Here is a 22,148-nt window from a genome sequence, read left to right as displayed (position 1 = left end):
TTCCAGATACTGCACCCCAAAACCAACAGCAAACAAACAGACAGACATGCTCACCACCACCTTCTGCCTGACTTCACCCACAAAACCTCGAAGGGCCTCTTATGGAACCTTGTCCTCTACAGAAGGCAATGTTTTTGTTCCTAGGGAGGTTATCAGGCCCTGCGGAGGCAGGCTTCACCCATGAAACACATGGACACGGAAGAGCAGAGGGCAGTAACCATAGCAACAACCATAGTGTCTGTGATGCTGGTGCCATTCGGGAAGGCTGAAGGGCATTATGGAATGGAATTCAGAGTGAAGGAGGGCAAATGGAAGTCTGAGGCAGGGAACGAGCATGCACACAAAAAAACCACCCACAGCAGTAAGAAGAGACAAGGCACGGGGCATGGTGGAGGGGGCATATTGGTAGGCCAGAAGGTAAGAGCAGCCACTGAACATTCCATACAGGGTAGGATGCAGGCACTGTAGGCGGATGCCTGGATTTAACCATCAAGGCAACACTCCGGGGTTGGTGCTGCAGTCTCCATCCTACAGATAATCGAGAGGTGCTGAGAACTTTTAAATTAATTATTTATGTGTGTGTGTGTGTGTGCGCGCGCGTGCCTGTGTGAGTTTATGTGTGCCATGTGAGTGTTAAGAGCCAACAGAACCCAGAAGAGTGACCTCAGGTCCTGGAACTAGAGTTGCAGATGCTTAGGGGCTGCAGTGTGGGTGACGGGACCTGAACCTGGGTCCTGTGTAAGAACAGCAAGTGCTCCTAACCACTGAGCCACCTTCTCTGCTCCAGATGCTGAGAATTTAAATCGTAGGTTGGTAATAACTACGATAGTAAAAGCACCAAGCAACTGAGACCCAAATGCCAAATATCAATATTAATCACTTTATCTCTTATAAAACTGGAGATTATATATATACATATTATGTATATATAAATCACATGTATATATGTATATTTTAAAGACAGGATCTTATATAGCCTGGACCTGCCTTCATTTTACTATATAGCTAAGAGATGACCCTGAACGTCTGATGGTCCTGTCCCTACTTCTGCAGGGCTGGGATTGCAGACATGCACCACCAAGCCCAGCTTTATGGATCCATGGGGACAGAACCCAGGGATCTGAGCACTCTAGCCAAGCTGTCTACAAGCTAAATCACGACCATCCACAGCGCTAAACATACTTTGAATGGGTATTTTTTTTTTTTAGGAAGTTCAGCAAGCAGTCCTCAAGGTTACAGGGTGAAGTGTTCAAGCCCTGCGCCACCCACAGCACTTTTGGTTTGCTAACGTTAGTTGGCCAGATGCATCTGCACATCACAGCAAGGAGAAGCCTGGGAGACCTGGGGAGGAGGCCTGTGTAACTGAACTGGGGTTTCTGGCGTGTTCCATACTTGGCATGCCTCGAGGGCCTGGCCTGGAAACGCATCGTCAATGTCCAGAACTTGACTCTGAACCACAAAGTTCCTGATAGTTTAACATAAATCCCTCCAGATTCACTTTAAAAGCCATTTCCTCTTTAAGAGAACTGATAATTATGTGCTGGCCATTAAGCCATGAGGTACTTAACGCCCATCTGGGGATCGGGATGGCCAAGTCAAATTCAGCTACATCTGTGGCTTCTTTTTCTTCTTTTTCTTTTTCTTTTCTTTCAGGTAGCCTAACTTCTGGGTATTTCTATGTCCATACATACCCCTTATGGCCAACCGAACCTCATGGCCCTGGGCCGCAGTTCCTGACCGTTAGAGAACTCCTGCTCTTATAGAGATGCAAACCTTTCCCAGAATAGAACCAACCTTTATTTTGCTTCCTGCGGTTGTTGGGCGCCCTTTCTTGTCGGCTTGCAGGTTCTCAGGAAATAAAGACTTTATAAAAGGCCTGGAAAATGAGAAAGAGGATGGGTCAGCAATCTCTCAGCTCCGTGGGGGCTGGATGTGCTACTCAGAAGCATCTAACGCTGGCCACAGAAAAGCCATGTGACTTCCAGCACAAGCCTGCACGATGTAACTTGGGCAAATGAATACCAGACAGAAGACAGAAAAGAACTGTAAGATAGATATGAGAGCTTCAGAGTCTTGCCCAGGAAATACGTTTGGAACATCCCGGCCTCTGGAACTGAAGGCTATCTTGAGGACAGTACACAGGCAGAAAGGGAGGGAAGACAGCATGGGTTGTGAAGACAAACTAGCTAGATTGGAGCCCTGAGGCTGGAGTGAGATGGGGGTGGGGGGCGGGGGAACACTGAAGGCTCCTGTGCTCTGCTTTCCAGCATCTGTTTCTGAATCTGATGGGGTTGATTGTCATACCTGGATAATTCTTTGGTGGGGCCTAAGGGGGAGTGTCCTATACATCTTAGGGTCTTTGTTTTCTTCTTCTTCTTCTTCTTCTTCTTCTTCTTCTTCTTCTTCTTCTTCTTCTTCTTCTTCTTCTTCTTCTTCTTCTTCTCTTCCTCTTCCTCCTCTTCCTCCTCCTTCCTTTTGAGGAGTAGGGTTTTTTTGTTTGTTTGTTTGTTTGCTTGTTTGTTTTTTCGAGACAGAGTTTCTCTGTGTAGCCTTGACTGTCCTGAACTCACTTTGTAGACCAGGCTGGCCTTGAACTCACAGCGATCCACCTGCCTCTGCCTCCCCTGAGTGCTGGGATTACAGGCGTGCGCCACCATGCCTGGCTTGAGGCATGGTTTTATGTAGTCCAGGCTGACCTTGAGTTTCCCATGTAGTCCAGGATGACCCTTAATTTCTGATCTTCATGTCTCTTTTCCCCAAGTGCTGGGGTTACAGTCATTTTTTCTTATGCCAGGTTTTATGAGGTGCCAGGGAGCAAACCCTGGAGGTCGTGTATGGTAAACAAGCCCAAGCTGCGTTCTCAGCCCCACTGGGAATTACTGAGTAGCATCAACAATGCCCCTGCTTGCTGGAGGCAAGCAAGCAATACCGTCCCCTCCTGCCTTGAAGCACAGGCGGTTCCAAGGGCAGCAGTCACAAGTTGCTGAGGCTTCGTCTTCAGAACATATTCCCTCAATAACGCTAACCGAGCGCCCAACTCGTGTACAGGGTCTGGACACGTCTAGTTATGTTGATGTCCCTTGTGTCTGAATCACAGCTTAATAAATGTCTACTGATTGACCCAGTGAATGAAGTGGCCCACATAAGTTGACAACTGGATGTGCCAACCCAAATGCATTCCCCATGAATGACTCTTTGAGTCTTTAGAAATTTCCGGGAAGTTTCCCTAATCGTCTGCTTCTAACCTGACCAGACGTACCTATAGATTTTTACAGCAGTCATATCACCAAACGATACGCTGCCTCTAGGCGACGGGAGTTTAAGTGGGTCTATCAATTGCTCTTGAAGTTGGCAGGGGTTTTAATAATTAAAAACCGTCTCTGAAAGTGAGCCTTCACCTGGCTGCCAAGAAACCCACAAGCCAGGACTTTCGGCCTCCTGGACCTTCTCGGAGGGGAGCTCCTTGAAGTTAGGCATTTTGAATGGAGAGAAATCTGACCATTTCAAAAGGGAGTGTAAAGAAGCTTGGTGGGGTTGTGGGGGAGAACCATGGTGGAGCACCAGCGTGGGGCAGGGCGGGAGGAGGCTTTGAGGGACACATTAAATGAAGGAAGAATAGCTCCTCACTGAGGCTAGGGAAGGAAGCCCTGTGTTGCTTTCACTGCAGTGAGGATTTTATCAGAAGATTCTCCCAGGCTGGGGATGCAGCCCAGTCAGTAGAATGCTTGCCTAGCATTGCAGGAAGTCTTGGAGTCAACCCCGGCATCAGACACAGCAGTGTGTAATCCCAGGAGGCCAGCCTGGGAGACACTACCTCAAAAATAAATAAATCCCAACGAATGCTTCCACACTTCCTACTGTGGAAGCTCCTCTTGGGAGTTGGCTTTTCTTTTCTTGCTTGCTTGATGGGCTTTTTCTAAAGAAACTTTATTTTCCATCCACCTTTTAATTTTGCTCAAGTGTCTTGCTGATTAGCTCATGACAGCTGGTTCCAGACCCCCTCAGCGGCTGAGCAATGCAGACCAGTCCTCAGTGGTCCACAGGGGACTGCTGGACAGGCACAGAGGTCACCTGCACACCTTCAGACCAGTGGCTTGGGAGCTGGCAAGATCCATTCACCCTGCAGTTTTTCCCTGGTTAACTCCATTGTAGCAAGCATCTCGTCTATCTCCTGGCGGGGGGTGGGGGGCATCTCTGTAGAAGCAGAACTTGGGTATGACCTCCCACAAGGCACTCACTCAGGGGAGATGGTGCTACACTTGCTCAGACAGACCCTCCCAGGTCAGTGTTTACGTCAGACCCGCTGGGTGAGCGCCCTGCTCTTGCATAGGATGGCAATGTTTCCATAGTGCAGAGCAGTATCTGTGCAGGCAGGTTGACCTAAGATGCTTCCGCGAGGGGCTGGTAGTCAGCCTTGGGGTCAGCCACTGCCAGAAGCCATAGTGGCTCCCTGGAGGTGGCTACTTGGGCCTGGTTTGTGATTATTCCAGACATGACGCAGCCAGCAACCGGAGTGGCTGCAGTGGCTGCCTGATGTCAGCACAGCTCATTGGCTAGTGTTCCTGGACACGATGCTGACGTCGGTGGTATTTTCAATGGCAACAAAGGAGCTGTCGTCAGCAGCTCTTCTTCCGGGTCCTTTCCAGGTCCTCGATGCAGATGCCAGCTGACAGACACGTGCTTCTTTCTGCAGATGTGCTCCTACCATCCGGAGACCAAGGGTGGTGCCACTTAAGTGCGCTCCTGTGGCAAGGAACGTGAGGGCGTCTGTCTGCTTCGGGGGCTCCGGACACGGTGACAGGGCCTCCCCTTACAGGACAATAGGAGTGAAGAGCAAAGTTACACAGGGATCCCTTGGACAGCAGGGGAGAGGTTCCTCCTAGACATCTCAGTCTCCGATCGCTTCAGGCTTTCAGGCTGGTTTAATTCAGGCCTTACAAAGCCATTCGCCACCTTTAAAATGGGGTGGCCGTGGAAAATCCTCCTATAGTTTTGTTCCAAGGGCAAAGTATGGAACTAGACTGCTCTGCCCTTGATGGCCAGGCCAGCTGTGGATATGCTGCTCCTCCCTCCTAACAGTCCTGAAGACAAAGCACGCAGACAGGGCATGGAGGAAGGAAGGGTTAAGGAAGCATTAGGAACAGAAGGGAGAAAGGGAAAGACAGGAGGAGAAAAGCTTGAAAATACACAGTCAAATTATAAGCCAGACCCAGCAGTTCCAAAGGAGGCAGGTGCTGACCACTCTGCTGTGTGAGCTGAAACGCCACTGCTGCTGGTCTGTGATGACACAGGGTTGGGGAGGCTGGGAGCTGGTCTGTGATGACACGGGGTTGGGGGTGGCTGGGAGCTGATCTGTGATGACATGGGGTTGGGGGCGTTGGGAGCTGGTCTGTGATGGCATGGGGTTGGGGGCGTTGGGAGCTGGTCTGTGATGACATGGGGTTGGGGGCGTTGGGAGCTGGTCTGTGATGGCATGGGGTTGGGGGGCTGAGAGCTGGTCTGTGATGACACGGGGTTAGGGGGATTGGGGGCTGGTCTGTGATGACACAGGGTTGGGGGGTGTTGGGAGCACTGGCTGCTCTTCTGAGGACCCAGAACCCACATGGTGGTTCACAACCATCTAACCCTGGTCGCAGGACATCAGAGGCCCTCTTCTGGCCTCTGTGGGCACCAGGCATACACACGATACACAAGACATACATGCAGGCAAAACACCCATATACATTAAAAAATAAAAACAAAAAATCCAAAGCCGTACTGTGCGCCAGATAAAGTGGATAAAACGCTTACAGCTCACTGCTCTGCATGAGTTCTATCAGGTCCATGAAAAGCACATCTCGGTTCCTTTCACAGAAGCCATCCATGTCATAGGAGACCTGGCCGAGAACGGAAAGAAATCAAACTCTATCCTACATTTTCCTTTGGTTAAAAATAGCCTTCTGTAGGTATGGCTAATCTCATCAGAAGGCGGACGTTTTTAGCTGTAGCCTTTGAGGCTTCACACTTTGTGCTGTCATAAAAAGTGTGCTGTCAGACCTACACACGGTGGTGGGTGTCAAAGACCTGGCTCCCCATATAATCTGTGAGGGAGGGGACTACAGCCCTCAAGGACACATGCCCATTTGTCTATGGGTCCCCCATCTGCCCCGAAACCCATGCTCAGGGACCCTGGTTAACAACAACCAACTGGGAGGAGAGATTTTTTTTTTTAATCTGTGGATTTCCATAGGACCAGGAAGCACCTGAGAGCCATGACCCTAAGTTCCATGGTTGGGTACCCTGTAGGCACCTAGTTACCTACATACTTTGTAAGGGAAAACATCAAAGTGCACACTTTCTCCTGCTTCATAGTCCTAGTGCCCATTGGAGAGTGAAGGAATGCAAGTCTGTGATTGCAACCGTCAAGAGAAGAAACTATTACCCTCAAGGAAATCTGTGCTTTTGAAAATATGCAGCCCTGTAGACGGTATTTTTCCTTCAAAGTATTCTTTAAAGGTCCTATTTACTGGATGAATAAATAACATGGATCTCTGTTGGTTCACAGGAAGACAAATCCCACCCCTAAAGTCTCAGAAGCGGGGATGGATTCTGGCCTGCTGACCCACGGTCCTCGGGCCTTACCTTCCCAGCATAGTGGTGGATGATGAAGCCTTGGTTCCAGCTGTTGAAATGCTCATGGCTCCCGATCTGCATCTGGAGCTTCTGTAGCAGTGTCTGGTCAGCACCCTCACCCACGGCATGCATGGTGGCACACACGTCATCCAGGATGCTCATAATTCCTGGAGGGTTCTAGTGGGACCGAGAAGGCAAAGCCCCTGGTCACTGACCCCTCCTCCAAGCACACATCGCCTACGGGGTCGCTTAAGCCGGGAGACTGCTCCCGAGACCCAGATGCCATCTTGGTCATCAGCTGCCCCTTCTAGGGAGACTGCACTTAACATTCCCGAAGGAGCTTTTATCACTCAGACCTAAAGACGGAGGAAACGCCATTTCCAAGAAGCTAGCTAGCTCCTTGGAATGCTTTGCTTTTACGTTTGGTGTATATGTGTGTATACACGCTCCTGTGTGCGTGGGTACCCGATTTTATGGCTCCTCACTTGTTATGTCATACAACCAAGAGCTGTCTTCTAGAATTCAGGGACAGCCTCCATTCGCACCTGGCATTCCGTGCACAGTCTTTCTTACTGTGACATTAAAGCTACTATTCTAGTTTTACACATTTGCACATCAGGAACATCACTGCTAAAATTCTGTGCAACAGTTGTTTCCTTGCCAGTTGTAAAGCCACGACACAGGGCCCAGAGAATGGAAGCTTACTGCAGGGCAGGCCAGTGAAGGGGGGCCACAGGTTGGTACTTACGACTTTGCTCTCTATGAGGTCACACACGATTTTATTATTGAAATACTCAATGGGCGTCCATCTTATTCCCTCCTGAACGTATTCTTCCTGGATAACAGAAGTTAGACACTTGCATAAACTACCATGAAAGTGAAAACTTGAATCCTTTTCACATACACTAATAGGCTGATAGGAAAGGAATATCTCATAACTTAATGGTCTTCATGCTTTGTTTGAACCATTAAAATTGACGCCATACAACTGTTTGTTGGTGTCCGAGACAGTGTCTCAGAAGTCCCAGGAAGGCCTTGAACTCATTATGTATCCAAGGATGACCTTGAACTCCTGATCCTCCTGAATCCATGTGGTGCTCTGAATGAAAATGGCCCCCATAGACTCATTTATTTGAATACTTGGTCCTCAGTTGGCTGAACTGTTTGGGAAGGGTTGGGAGGTGTGGCTTTGTTGGAGGTGTGTCGTTGGGGGAGGGCTTTGAGGTTTCAAAAGACTCCTTCAATTTCCAGTGTGTTCTCTGCCGTTCATGCCACCATCCCTTTACTCTGCCATCATGGACTCTAAACCTCTGAAGTTATAAGCACAATTAATTAAATACTTGTCTTTTTTGTTTGTTTCATTTTTGGGGTTTTTTTTGTTTTGTTTTGTTTTGTTTTGTTTTTTGAGACAGGGTCTCTCTGTGTAGCCTTGACTGTCCTAGACTCACTTTTGTAGACCAGGCTGGCCTCGAACTCACAGCAATCTGCCTGCCTCTGCCTTCTGAGTGCTGGGATTAAAGGTGTGCGCCACCACGCCTGGCAGCACTTTGGTCATGCATGGTGTTTTATCACAGGGAAGAAAAAAAAAAAAAAAAAGAGAGGAGGCAAGGTCAGATCTTTCTAGGACTCTGCATGGGACAGGCAGTTTGCGGACTCCATTTCCATCCGTCTTGTTTATTCACTGTGTCAGTGGCTTCAGTTGATGTCCACATGGGACTTTCAGGCAGATGTACAATGAGCCGCTTACATACACCACATGTCCCAGCTGCGCTACACACAGCACAGCCTTAGCCCTTCTAACTTTATCTTTCAATAGCAACCTTGCCATTGTCCAGTTCTTCAAGATGTAAAGCCAGGTGTCTGGAGAGATGGCTCAGAGGTTAAAAACACTGGATGCTTTTGCAGAAGATCCAGACTCCATCCCCAGCTCTCATGCTACCTCACAGCCATCGGCAAGTCTAGTTCTTGAAGATCTGATGCCCTCTTCTGGCTGTCATGATTACCAAGGATGCATGTGGCACACAAACATACATGCAGGCAAAACACCCATACACATAAAATTAAAAAAAAATTTTTTTTTTTTTTTGTTTTTTCGAGACAGGGGTTCTCTGTGTAGCCTTGGCTGTCCTGGACTCACTTTGTAGACCAGGCTGGCCTCAAACTCACAGCAATCCACCTGCCTCTACCTCCCGAGTGCTGGGATTAAAGGTGTGTGCCACCACGCCCGGCTCATAAAATAAAAATTTAAAAGAGGATACAAGGTTAGCTAATTGCTAAGTTATTTCAAACAAATCCTATATGTTGGATTGGACAGAATACACATGGAATTTCTACAGCTACTGTTGCTCTCTGTGTTTCTCCATCAAAAACTTTCTTTGTAGCCAGGCTGGTCTCGAACTTAATAAGCCTCAAAAAGTACCTGTATAAGCCAGAGCCGGCCTATTTCCCTCCATCTCAGTTGTTGTCACCCCCTCCTTTGGCCACCTTACTCCAGCTGCTCCTCAGGGTTGGAGGGAGCCAAATGGCCCCTTAGACAGCATTTGAAATGTACAGTTTCTCCGCAAACTGCACGTGCACCAGAACCTCAGGATTCAAGGTCTTTGTAGATAATAATTAGTTAAGGATCTCGTGACTAAATCACTCTTGGCATATAGGACAAGCCCTAAACCCAAGGACTTGTGTCTTAGTGGGAGAGGGGAGAGGGAGGCTAGAGCGGGGGGCATCAGAAGGTAGGGTAAAGAGCGGAGCCAACGGAATGAAGGCAGAGAGGGAATCCTAAGGTTTTTAGGAGTCTCTTTTCGGCTTTCGGAAGAACTGCAAGGCTGGACTTTAGACTCTTGGCGCCAGACCGCAAAAGAAGAAATTTCTGCTACCTCGAATCCCCAGTTTTGATTTTATGATGGTAACTCTGGAAATCCGAAACAGAATGGTCCTAGGAATCTCAGTGAACCTTCACTGTGCTTTTAGAATAAAGTTTAAGCAAGAAATAACTCAGGGACGAATTCAAATGTCAGTGTTGCTAAAAATATGTATACTTTAAGGGGAAGAGTGGGGTGTTTCCCAGACAGTGGGGCTCGGAGCAAGGGCTCCCATTTCACCTTGGTCTATGGAACAGAGAGTAGCAGGAACAGCTCACTGTCAGCCCACCCTCCTGCTTCACTTGCTGACAGAGAAAGAAACACACAGCCGGTGGTATTTGCGTTTCAAAGACTGAAATACTGCAAAGGCATATGGCTTTCCTGCTGACTTTAGTAGGTACATTTCCTAATACAAGACAGAAACCCAAATCGATCACCAAAAGAGAAATCTATATTTTTGAAGCAAATAAGAGAGAGAACAGGAGGAAGGAATGGGGTGGGGGGAGAGGATGCAGGGGCAGGGAAGGATGGGGGCAGGATGTGGGGGGGAGGATGCGGGGGGGGGGGGGAGGATGGGGGGAGGATGCCGGGAGGAGGATGGGGGGGGATGCAGGGGGAGTGGGGGGGAGGATGGGGGGAGGATGCCGGGAGGAGGATGGGGGGGATGCAGGGGGAGTGGGGGGGGGATTGGGGGAGGATGCGGGGGGTGGGGGGAGGATGCGGGGGGTGGGGGGGAGGATGTGGGGGGGTGGGGGGAGGATGCGAGGGTGGGGGGAGGATGCGGGGGGGGGGGGAGGATGGGAGGATGTGGGGAGGAGGATGTGAGGAGGATGCAGGGGGGTGGGGGGAGGATGGGGGAAGGATGGGGGAGGATGAGGGGAAAGGATGCGGGGGGTGGGGGAGGATGGGGGGGGGAAAGGATTCAGGGGGTGGGGAAGGATGGGGGGCACTGCTTACCTGTTCTGCCTTTAGTGTCAGCTCAATAAAAATCTGCTGTAATTTCTCATTAACGAAATTGATGCAGAACTGTTCAAAGCCATTTTTCTGAGGGAGAAGGGGGAAAAAAAAAAGAAAGAAAGAAGGTCCTTTCCTGTAATCATGTCACAAAATCATTTAAAGCGTCACTTCTTGGTGATGTGTTGAAGTGTCAGTGTGAAAGCTGTTTCAGAAACCCCGGCTACGTCACTAGAGGAAACATGGTTTATATTTAGGAGAAACTAATTTGGTAAGGTACATGAAGAACCCACGAAGGCAGAGATGAGCTGGAGCCTGGAGCTTCTTCACTGTCTAGAGTTATTTCTTGTAGGACAGAGGAAACAGCACCTTGCCCTCCCAGCTCTGATGGCTCAGTCACACGGCCTGGAATACTTTTCCCCTTCTGTCCTTTCTTCCTTCCTATTTATTATTTTGTGTTTATGTGTGGTGTGTGTGTGTGCGTGCACATGTGTTGTGTGTGTGTGCCTGGGCATGCACATGTGTTTTGTGTGTGTGTGTGCCACACATGCCTACAGAGGACAGAGAGGGCATCAGGTCCCCTGGAGCTGGAGTGACAGTGGTTGGGGGAGCTGAACCCAGGTCCTCTAGAAGAGCAGCAAGGGATGTTAACCACTGAGCCATCTCTTTAGCTGCCTTTCTTTCTCTCTTTCTGTTTGTACTTTTTGCTTTCTCACCTCTCCCCTTTGTGTGTGTGTGTGTGTGTGTGCACCCGCGTGCATGTGCGTTCATAAGTTTGTAAGCAGGAACACTCACTGTGAGTGCAAAGATGAGAGAGGGATATGGGGTGATCACTCCTGCCGTACTCTCTTAAGACAACATGGCCTACTAAACCTAGAGTGAGGCTGGTGGCCAGGAAGCCCTATTGAGCCTCTGCCTCCCACAGCACCGGGATTACAGGTGTGTGCAGCCATTTCTACCCTCGGGCTGAGGATCTGAACTCAAGCCCATGCCTGCATAGCCGGCACTCAGCCGCCGAGCCATTTCCTCTGCATGCCTTACCTGAAATATTTCGAAGCCGTAGATGTCCAGGACCCCGATGTTGTATTCCTCGTGCTCCTTCTCCATGGCTTTGTTGATGGACTAGGAGAAAACACAGCGCAGACAGCTCCTCTCATTCCTATTGCACAGACACGAGGGCAGGGCAGGGAGCAGTGCACAGCAACCACACTGACCCCTGGACACAGGACAGCTTCAAGACAGAGAGGGGGTTTAGGATTTTAAAAGGTCTCAGGGTGCCCGGTGGTGGTGGCACCTGTCTTTAGTCCCAGCACTTGGGAAGCAGAGGCAGGCCGATCTCTGAGTTTGAGGACTGTTTGGTCTACAGAGTGAGTTCCAGGACAGCCAGGGCAACACAGAGAGACCCTGTCTCAAAACAAAACAAAACAAAACAAAATCAACCAACAACCAACCAACAAAAAAGGTCTCAGGAAGATCTGAACAACCACAGTGCATGGTGGGGGAGGGGATGAGGGAGGTTGTGGGGTGGTGTTTGTACAGATGGTGGAGCTACATTCCTTAAGCAGCCATCTCGGGTGACACAAGCAAGGCTCTGCCCTGAGCGAGGCTCCACTCTTGCAAAACCTGCAACTCCAAGTCACACGTCCCCAACTCAGCTGCCGCTGAACCTGACCGAACACAACACGCAACAGACGCTGAAGATAAAGCAGTCCCAGTTCCCAGCAACACACATGCAGAGGATGAACAGGCTTCAAACAGGCCACAGATGACATCCATTATTAGTAGTATGTACGGGCACGCCTGCACGTTCATGTGTGTGCGCGCACACATGCACAGGGTTGCGTGGAGGTCAGCTGTTTGTGTCAGATGTCACCTTCAGCTGTTCTCTCCTTTATTGTCATATCTGGGGAGGGGTGTGCCCAGGTGGAAGCCAGAAGACTGAGGTGTCCTCTTCCACTGTTGTCTACTTTAGGTTGCAGATGTTTCTCAGTGAGCCTGAAGCCCAGTGTTTCAGCTACAATGGCTGCTCAGTGAGATCCTGGCATCTACCTGCCTCTGTTCCTCCAACCCTGGGGGTTACATGCACGAGCAGCCATGCCTAGCTTTTGTAGGGGCAGTGGAGGTTTGAACCTAGGTCTTTTCGCTTTTACACCAAGTGCTCTTACCCACTGAGCCATCTCCTCAGCCCCTACACTTTACTTTTTGAGGCAGAGAACTCAGGTCATCAGGCTTGGTGGAACATGCCTTTACTGGTCTGAGCCATCTTGCTGGCCCCTTTTAAATCAAGAGGGAGCAGGGTCCCCAATAGGGCTGAGTCCTGCTCATCACGGCTCTCACAGAGGTGGTCAGACCATCACACACAATTAATTAAAAATGAAACTTAGAAGTTGTAAGTATATTCTCATATAAACATGTATATCATTATGCTGCACCCAAAAGTACCAGTTAATTTAACATTCAACATCAAGCTGGGACTGTGGCCGGCAGGGTGCTGGCCTAACACGTATGAAGAAGCCCTTGGGTTCATGATCCCCGGCGATGGGTGAAACAGGCCTATATTACACTTAGGAAACAGGAAGATCAAAAGTTAAAGCTTAGCCTCAGCTATAGATCAAGTTTGTGGCTAGCCTGGACTATGTAAGACACTTTCTCAAAGGAAAAAAATTCCCAATTAATCAACCAATCAAACAAACCCCTCTTTCAACAGATGGATATCCAAAAAGGGGATCCTTGCCCCTTAGAAAGGCACAGCCCAATTCCCATACCGTGCAGACTACTCTTGGTGCCTTGCTCAGAACAGACTGAGTGTGTCAAAGTGACAATAATTAAGTCCAAGATCAGGAACATAAGAAACTCATGGCCTGCCGCTCACATGCCCTGTCTTAGATAACTGCCTCAGGAAAACCAGCTGCCAACTGTGAGGACATCGGGCTGCCCTGAGAAGAGGTCCACGAAGCTCCGAACAGAGACCTCCCTCCAACAGTACACGGAGACTTCCACTCAACGCCACATCCCCAGCCCCAGGCCAGCCTGGAGAACTGCTCACTGTCAGTATTGCAACCTCCACCATGCTTGAGTCAGAACTGATCAGCTGAGCTGACCCTGAATATCTGTGCCACAGAAATGCCAGGGAAGGCGAATGCTTATCACATCATGTTTGGAATCACTCACCACAAATTAACTGTGTTATTACCAAATACAACATTCCTAAGCCTTTGCTCTCAGAAGCCAAGGATGGCCCTGGACCACAGGCTTCCTCTACCCCAGTCCTGGCTTTTACTGAATATCTTGCATTACTGTGTTGGTTTTAGCTACTCTGCCTTTCTGTGACTATCTAGGAGTGGGATTCAGGATTCAACAGGAGAGAGAGAGAGAGAGAGAGAGAGAGAGAGAGAGAGAGAGAGAGAGAGAGAGAGAGGCAGAGAAGACAGACAGACGGACAGACGGACAGAGGGCAGGGGAGGATATACGGGGCAGAGAGCGACATGGTGTGTACAGGAATGAGGCGAACGTGAGAACAAACTCTTAAGTCATGGTATTCCTTATATCTAAACCTTGAAACTTTGCCCACACCCACCTGCGTTTACTTACATCAACCAAGAAATCAAAGACCCGTGCGTGCAGGGCCTTGGCGAGCGCGTCCCTGGTGTAGCAGGCCTGCTCCACATTGAGGGTCACGTGGATGGATTCCGACTTTCCTCCCCACTTACTGTCCATCTGCCGGCTCGTCAGCTTCTCTTTTAGCCGATCTTGGTTTATACCCAGCAGATACGCAGGGAAAGCCAAAACTGTAGAACAGAAAAATGTGACTGTCTTTCAGAATTGTGACCAATATCCCCCAAGCACTTGGGAGGCTGAGGCAGGTGCGTCTTTGTGAGTTCAAAGCCAGAAGCTAGCCTGGAGACAGCTCATCGTCAACACGTGTGCGTGCGCACACGTCCATTTGTTTTTTTTTTCCCAGATGATATATTACATAAATCAGCCCTTGTGGTTACTGAGATTTCCAATCTCTCAAACCAGTGGCCCAAGGAGGAGGCAAGCCAGTGCTGCCCCCCCGCCCCCACCAGCACTGAGATCACAACCGAGATGCTGAAAATGGGCATTTCCCCATGCTTAAGGCAAAGACATCAACAGGAACTCAACCAACAAACATTTCTTTGGCTTTGAATGTTTTCTTCCTTTGGTACAATATTTTCATGGCCTTCATTTACAGAGAACTTATAACACCTGTTACGAGGAGCCCACTAAGCCCTGCAGTCCCCTCCTGATTGAATGCTTACACCGAGAGGGATTACAAAACCCGGAAAATAAAAGAGGAAAAGACAGCAACTAAAGTATTAAACCTTGAAGACAACCTAGGAATTTTATCAAATAAAGAAGAACCCTCCTGAAAAGCAAAATGCTTCAGAACAGACTATAAGATTCTAGAAGTGTTTAGGACAGAGAGCTATTAATGCTTTCTGGGGTAATCAAGAAAGGAGCTGCACCCGGACTGGGCAGACAAGGAAGGGTGGGACTTGTACAGATGTGGAGAGGGAAGTTGCTGTGTGCTAACAGGAAGGAGCTTGGGAGGCAGAGGCACGGCTGAGATGTGGTCTAGGTTGTGTACGTGAGTGTCCACTACATCTGAAAGCTACCAGTGAAAAGACTGGGGTAGATTTTGACGCACTGGGGAAGGGCGTCCCGCATGGGGAGCCGGAGGCAAAGGGCTCAGAAGGTTTGCGTGTGTGCATTTATGTGTTTGTGCAGCTGTGCACATGTGCCCGAGGGCAGAGGTGGAGGCAGATGTCTTACCTGGCCACTCTCCACCTTATGTATTTATTTATTTTTTTGAGACAAAGTCCCTTTACTGAACCTGGAGCAGCTCACTGATTTGGCCATGCTGGTTGACAGGCAAAGCCCCGGGCTTCTCCTGCCACTGCCTCTCCAGTGCTGGGATGAGATGTCACTAAGTCTGACTTTTGTAGGTGGGCTCTGGGGACTGAACTCAGGTCGTAGCACTTGCATGGGAATACTTCACCAACCGCCATTTCCCACCTCAGGAGGCGTTCAGCAGACGCAGCACAGGGAGAGTCCTCCCTCTGGAGACAGCATGTGGACAGAGGGTAATGTCACTGCTGTATTTGTACTGCCTCGCACATGTACTGAGGGGACTCGGGGTCTTCAAATAGAGACCTAAAGACTCTCCTGGGCATGGTAAGTTGTTTCAGGCCACAGGACTCGCCAAGAGAAAAGCTACTGGTAGGGATGAGGCTGATCTCTGGTAAGAGTGTCCATATCTGGGTAAATGACAGCATTCTTGAGCATGAAAGTGTGTTCAGATTTTTTTGTTTTTGAGACAGGGTTTCTCTGTGTAGCCTTGACTATCCTGGACTTCTTTGTAGACCAGGCCGGCCTCGAACTCACAGTAATCCACCGGCCTCAGCCTCCCAAGTGCTGGGATTAAAGGCATGCATCACCATTGCCCGGCCTTTTTGTTTGTTTTTGTTTTTCAAGACAGGGTTTCTCTGTGTAGCCTTGGCTGTGCTGTAGACCAGGCCAGCCTCAAACTCACAGTGATCCACTTGCCTCTGCCTCCCGAGTGCTGGGATTAAAGGCATGCACCACCATGGCTGGCTTGTGTTTGGATTTCTTAACACAAATTAAGGACTTTATAGATACAAATAAAACATCTGAACTTGGATAGGAGTCTCCCCCCCTTTCTCTCTCACACACACACATATACACACACACACACTTTAATGATAAAAGTAGTGTGTTAAGATCTGGTGGATGGTGTCACTATTGTGGCACGTGTCAATCATCCCAACACTTAAGAAGGTGGAGGCAGGAGGTTTACAAGTTCAAAGCCAACCTGGGCTAAACAGTGAGATTCCATCTAAAAAACAAACAAATATACAACAATCAAACAAGATTCCCAAAGGATCCTTTAACAGTGGGAAGGCATCATCAGCCTCCCAACCACAACTGACCTACTTGGATGGCACAAAGAGTGCTGGGATTTAGCCAACGGATACTTTTCAGCACGTAACTTCTTAGAGTCAGTCACTGAAATGTGTCTTTGGGGAAAAAAAGCCAGTACTGGAACAAGGCACTTCTGCACATGAGGGTCTCACAGAGAGCCTGAGGTGTTTATTTCTACTTAAAAAAAAATCTACCTCTCAGGTATTGATTTTCCCCAACGGCGGTTATCTCCTAGAAGCTAATTCTTTGTACAAAGTAAGGACAGAGGACATCTATGAGTCACACTGGAGATGTAGAGCTGTGGGGACCAGGAAAACACTCACCAAGTATCAGAATGAGCCTTTCCCACCAGCATCAAGGAGGACACATGTCTCACTAGATGCCATGGGACTTATCAGCAACAGTTTATAGATGGGGTGGGGAGATGGTGAGGTGCTGAAGTTCTTGTTGGATAAGCGTGTGGACCCAGAGTTTAGTCCCCAGAACCCACATAGAAAATCCAGGTGTGGGGGTACACATGTATAGTCCCAGAGCTGGGGGCCAGAGACAAACAGTTTCCTGGGGTTCTCTGCCTGGCCAGCCTCGCCTTAGTGGTGAGTTCCAGGTCCTGGTGAGAGACCCTGTCTCAATACACAAGATAGATAGATCCCGAGGAACAACATCTGAGGTTGACCTCTGGCCTCCACCACATGTACACATGTGCACTTGCACACACACACACACACACACACACACACACACACACACACACACACACAGAGTTATAAAAGCTGAGCGTGGTACTGTGCACTGGTGATTCCAGTTACTCATGAGGCTGAGGTGGGAGACCTCCAAGGTCAAACCTAACCCGAGCTCCCTATTAAGATTCCATTAAAAAAAAAAAAGGATCATTTTCACTAGCACTTTTCCCATACTTCATGGGAGCTACACAGCGGACAGCTTTATGCAATGACTAGACAACCCAATGTGTCTGTTTTGTAACCATGCCAAAGGGGGAAAGAATTGAGTTGTCTGGTAAACTGCTTGAGCCGTTATCTTTATGGCCTTGGCTAAGAAAACCAAACAAGGCCGAGATGAGGACGCCCGAGACAAAACAGGCAGAAGGGAGTGACCAGACATGCGCTGTCCTTCCAGAGGGTGTATCTGAGGGGCTGCAGGCTCTCCAGAAACAAGGCACGGAGTGTGGCCAAGAGCCAGAGCCACAAGCTCAGGGAGAGAGAGAGCTAAACAAACTAGAGAGGAAACACAGCACTTGGTTTGGACAAGATCCATGCCATGTTTTTCAAACGCTAGGCTTTATGGCCTCGTATTTTCTTCTGTGGCTTCCCTGGTGCTGAAATGATAGTTTTGCTTAGCTTGACTTTCTTGAGGCTGTGAATTTCCAGGGTGTGTGAGTGGGGCTGAGGCTGAGGAGAAGCAAGAAGCAAGAGGTTGGTGTAAGACCAGTGGGGTTATCCAGTCATATAAACCAGGAAGAATGTGGCAGGAGAATATTACAACACGCCAAGTCGATGAAGGAAGATTTTATGTGTAAGGTGAGGTTCAACCTTCCCTGTAGATCTGAGCTACAGGGAAGACAGAGAAGTCAAAAGGACATAGCAAAATAAAAGTCCTTCTTCATATGGTTTAAAGAAGTGGCAGGTTTAGGGGTGTAACTCAGCAGAAAGCTTGCCTCAGCATTGCGCGAAGCTGGGTTCCATCCCCAACATCCAGCAAGCCAGGTTTGGGGGTGATGTAGAAGAAATTCAAAGCAATAAACCAGCTCAGGGAACATCACGTCACACAAATGGAACTTAGCTAAAGGAGTGCTGCCTCTAAAACGCCCCAAAGGTAAGTAAGTGGTCTGCAAAGGAGACTGGTTAGAGATAAGGGATGCCAGGATGCTAGGGTGCAAACTCTTACTCAGAAGGGTCGGCCAGCATCAGGCTCCATCCCCAGACAAGGGAGACTTTCAACTAACCCTCAGGTCCTGGTTTCCCTCCCCCAGGGCTCAAGACTAGCAACACATGGTGACAATCATCATTAAGTCTTTGTCTGCCACTAAATCTCCTTGGCTTTTATCAGGAAAAGCATAATCCTGCCAGGTGGGCAAGATGACCATTATTCATTTGAAAAACAACCACCTTGGTTGTACTTAAAATAATCCTGGCCACATGCAATATGGTTGCTGTGTGAGTCCCCTATTCACCTTAGTGGACAAACTTGCAGTTTTCGTCTCTGTTCAAATTGTTTGAAGTGTAACCTGGGCTGGACCAGAAATAAATGTAAGGATGACAGTGTTTGTGGGATGCATGAGCCTAAGGCATGCATATAAGTCAGTAAAATCTTCTGTTCAAGGATGACTGCTATTTGCACCTTAGCCTTAGCTGGTCAGGCACTTACGAGCCCCATTTCATCTCTAAGTAAGTGTGACAACAGCAGGAAGTGTGCCACTTGGGAAGAAGATCAGAAGTTCAGTGTCATCCTTGGCTACATATCAAGTTTGAGACAGCCTGGGCTACATGAGGAAGATGAGATAAAATAAATAGGATTTTAGTGATGCTTCCAAGCCTGTGAATCAATGGGTGGGGGATGACAGTGTCATACGTACTTGAACTCCTCAGTGGCTCTATATTTTCTGTTGTGAGCCTAGCCTTTAACAGCCGAGCCATCTCCACAGCCCTCCGCAGTGATTTTAGAGTAGTATTTTTTTCTTCAATGAAGTTAATTTTATATTTAATCCCATTCAGGTTATACTTGTTGACCCGAAGTACACAGTTTTACTATCTTGATATGGAAAAGTACAGCACAAGCGTCTCAGTTAAGGTCTGACTGGCTTCTCAGTGACATTAAGGAAATCCCATGGCCCCATCAGTCCAAGGTGAAACGGATGGTTGGCTTGCTCTAATGGGCCAGTTTGAAAGGGATTTTAGCCCTCTCCTTCAACAGTTAGGAAAAGCTGCTTTCTCTAATAATAAAAAGCAGAGCTAACTTTTATAAAGCTTCCTTTTAATTAAATTTTTTTTCAAAGTTATACTTGGGTATAAGAAAAATGGGGCGAATGGAGGTTATTCACTCTGTAGCTGCCTTCTGAGTGGTAGAACTACAGGATGCTCCACCTTGCCCTGTCTATGAGGGGAAGGGGCCCAAAGCCAAGACCTTACAAATGTCAGGTACCAACTGAACTACAAGATGCAGAAACAGTTTAATGCTTAGTAACAGGTGGTGGTTAAACAACCCAAAGAACAGCCAAGCAGTAGGATACTACGTTGCTACAAAAAGAAATGGATACAGGGTAATCTCCCAGACACAATGCTACCCGGAGAGGCAACTGTAGAACATGGTGGCAGAAACTCTCACCGTAGTCTGAAAGTAGAAGAAAGAATGCATGTATAGTCAACCTGCAACTCCATCTCTGGGAACTCTGGTGACCACTGGGGAGGGGAGGCAGCTGTGGGCAAAGGCATGAATAGGCACCCAGTTGACCATGCTACTAGATGGCCAAATGAGCAACCCAGAACCAAGAGAAGAAAGGATGGCTAGGGCTGTGCACGTCTCTGTTAGACAGGCTTGCTTCATAGCTCAGCCTTCTTTGGCCTCCACTGTGCCATCACCACTCCTCAGGCAATTTCACAAGCAGCTGCCAGTCACATGTGCCAGGGGAGGCTGCTGACCTCAGATGTCGTCACTGAGCAGCTAACTCCTTGTTGGGTGGAGGATACAGGGTCAAGCTCACTGGGTCAGCGTCTTAAATTGATACTCAAGTACACGGAGGCTGTGAGAGTTTTACTTCTCAGGGGGGTCAGAGAAATACAGTCTCCTTCCACTGATGCCCCCATCATGCCAGAACCGATAATGTGATGTGGCTAAGTATCAGTGACCCTTCTGGGTACACGGGTGCAATTGTGTAGTGTCAAGGGTGAAGTCCAGGGAGTCCTGCGTCTGCAAGCAGAGTTGTCATTTTGATTAGGTCATATTCCTAAGCTTTATGCACACTCTGCCTTTTTTTTTTCCTCTTCTGGACCCTCCCTTGTTAAATATAATGTGCCTTTATCAGATAAAGATAGACATCAGAGGTTAGCAGAACTTCCCTCTTTTATGAGAAAAGAAAATGAAAACATTAAAAAGAGGGTCCTTATTTGGAATGGAAATCTCCCTGCTGCACTGTCAGCAATGATTCAGATCAAGCATCTAAAATTATCCCCTGAAGATGCTGAGAAGGGAAGAAATGCCTTCCTGGGTGGCTGGAGTGGGTGTGGCTTCTCAGAATGGCCTGCAGTGCCACTGGTGCCTGAAAGATTGGGGTCACATGCCGTAGGGTTTGTGGTTGATCACAGGCATAGGGGACCAGTAGAACACACTGTAGGAAGAACCCTACAGTCTCAAGGATGTGGCTGAGACAGACGTGGTCACCAGAAATACCAACCCAGATTTCTGTGTCCAGAAATCTAATCTAAGTCAGATCCATGGGACAGACTGCAAGCCCATGAGCATGCCACATCACGTGTCCTGTCCCTTGCTTATCAGGACATTCATATACTTATTCATTGTAAGGGCCACAGGAAAGGCTTCCCCGAGGGTCTCATCTGAGTTCACCGACCAATCACTCCAGTCATCATTAGAGTGTGGCTTCATCTTTGACATGAGATGAGGAGCCAGTGTGATGGCTCAGTGGGCTCTGATGACCTGATTTTCCACTCCCAGGACATACATGGAAGAAGGAGAGAACCAGTTCCTACAAGTTGCCCTCTGACCTCCACATACATGTCATGGCACATGTGTGTACTCCCATGCTAAATGTTTATTATTCTAAGTTAATTATTATACCAGGCTTAATTTGAGTTAAATCCTGCCAGGTTTCACCAAGGTTAGTAATGAATAAAAATAATTTTCCAGATCATCTGTGGTGTAGGACATGGAGGTGAGGGAGGGAAGAGGAATAGAAGAGGAGGAGGGGAAGGAGGAGAGGTGAGACACCACAGGAGAGGGAAGGGGAGGGAAGAGGAGGGAAGGAGAGGGGGGACAGGGAAGGATAGGTGCATGAAAGAGTCAGAGTCTCTCATGAGGCCATTTTGTTCTTAGGACACACGACTTCTCGTTCCTTACCAATGCACCTCACTAGCAATCTAGGCCAAGCGAAGGGGTAGGTAGGCCATGTGTGACTGGAGGTAACCCCCACTCTCCCCCCCACTCCTCCTTCACCCCCCCACTCCCCCCTCACTCCCCCCCACTTCCCCCTCACTCCCCCACTCCCCCCACTCCTCCCCCACTCCTCCCCCACCCCCCCCTCACTCCTCCCCACTCCCCCACTCCCCCCTTACTCCCCCCCCCCCAGGCCACAGCTACGCACATTCCTCGCTCTCCACGCCCGCGTAGTTGCCCACTTCTTTGAAGCTGATGTTTCCCAAGTGGAGAATCCCAGCCACGATCTGCAACACCAGAGTCTGCTCTTCTGAGAAGATGCCGATCACATTCATGGCGTGCTGGAAGAGAGCAAGACATTAGCCTGCCGCCGGGCTGGCTGCTTGCTGAGTAATCGGGTGACGGGCAGGGCACAGAGTAAGCTGTATGGTTAGCTAGCGTGTAGCTGAGCCTGTGGTGATGGTGGGAAGTCTCCAAACAACGTGACCAGTGAGCTGGGCACTCACTCACATTGTGTGTGTGTGTGTGTGTGTGTGTGTGTGTATGCGCATGCACACGCTTCTGCATGTGGAGCCAGAGGGTGATGTTAGGTGTGCCTTCCTCATTGGATTTCCATGCTTACTTATTTGAGACATATCT

At 48.8% G+C, this 22,148-nt stretch overlaps 1 protein-coding gene across 1 annotated transcript in view; it reads right to left on the bottom strand.

Moving 5' to 3' along the window:
• Window positions 1–22,148, bottom strand: part of Myo1e (myosin IE) — a 196,209-nt gene that overhangs the window by 49,994 nt on the left and 124,067 nt on the right. The window contains 8 exon segments of the mRNA XM_051156748.1: window positions 1,795–1,876; window positions 5,791–5,876; window positions 6,622–6,789; window positions 7,361–7,447; window positions 10,428–10,514; window positions 11,466–11,546; window positions 14,016–14,212; window positions 21,718–21,850. Of these exon segments, the coding sequence (XP_051012705.1) occupies window positions 1,795–1,876; window positions 5,791–5,876; window positions 6,622–6,789; window positions 7,361–7,447; window positions 10,428–10,514; window positions 11,466–11,546; window positions 14,016–14,212; window positions 21,718–21,850 (921 nt within the window).

This window comes from Acomys russatus, chromosome 14 (genome assembly GCF_903995435.1).
Source record: "Acomys russatus chromosome 14, mAcoRus1.1, whole genome shotgun sequence".
Taxonomy (NCBI): domain Eukaryota; kingdom Metazoa; phylum Chordata; class Mammalia; order Rodentia; family Muridae; genus Acomys; species Acomys russatus.
The sequence above is the reverse complement of the archived record's forward strand: the minus strand, read 5'-3'. Positions and strand labels throughout refer to the sequence as shown.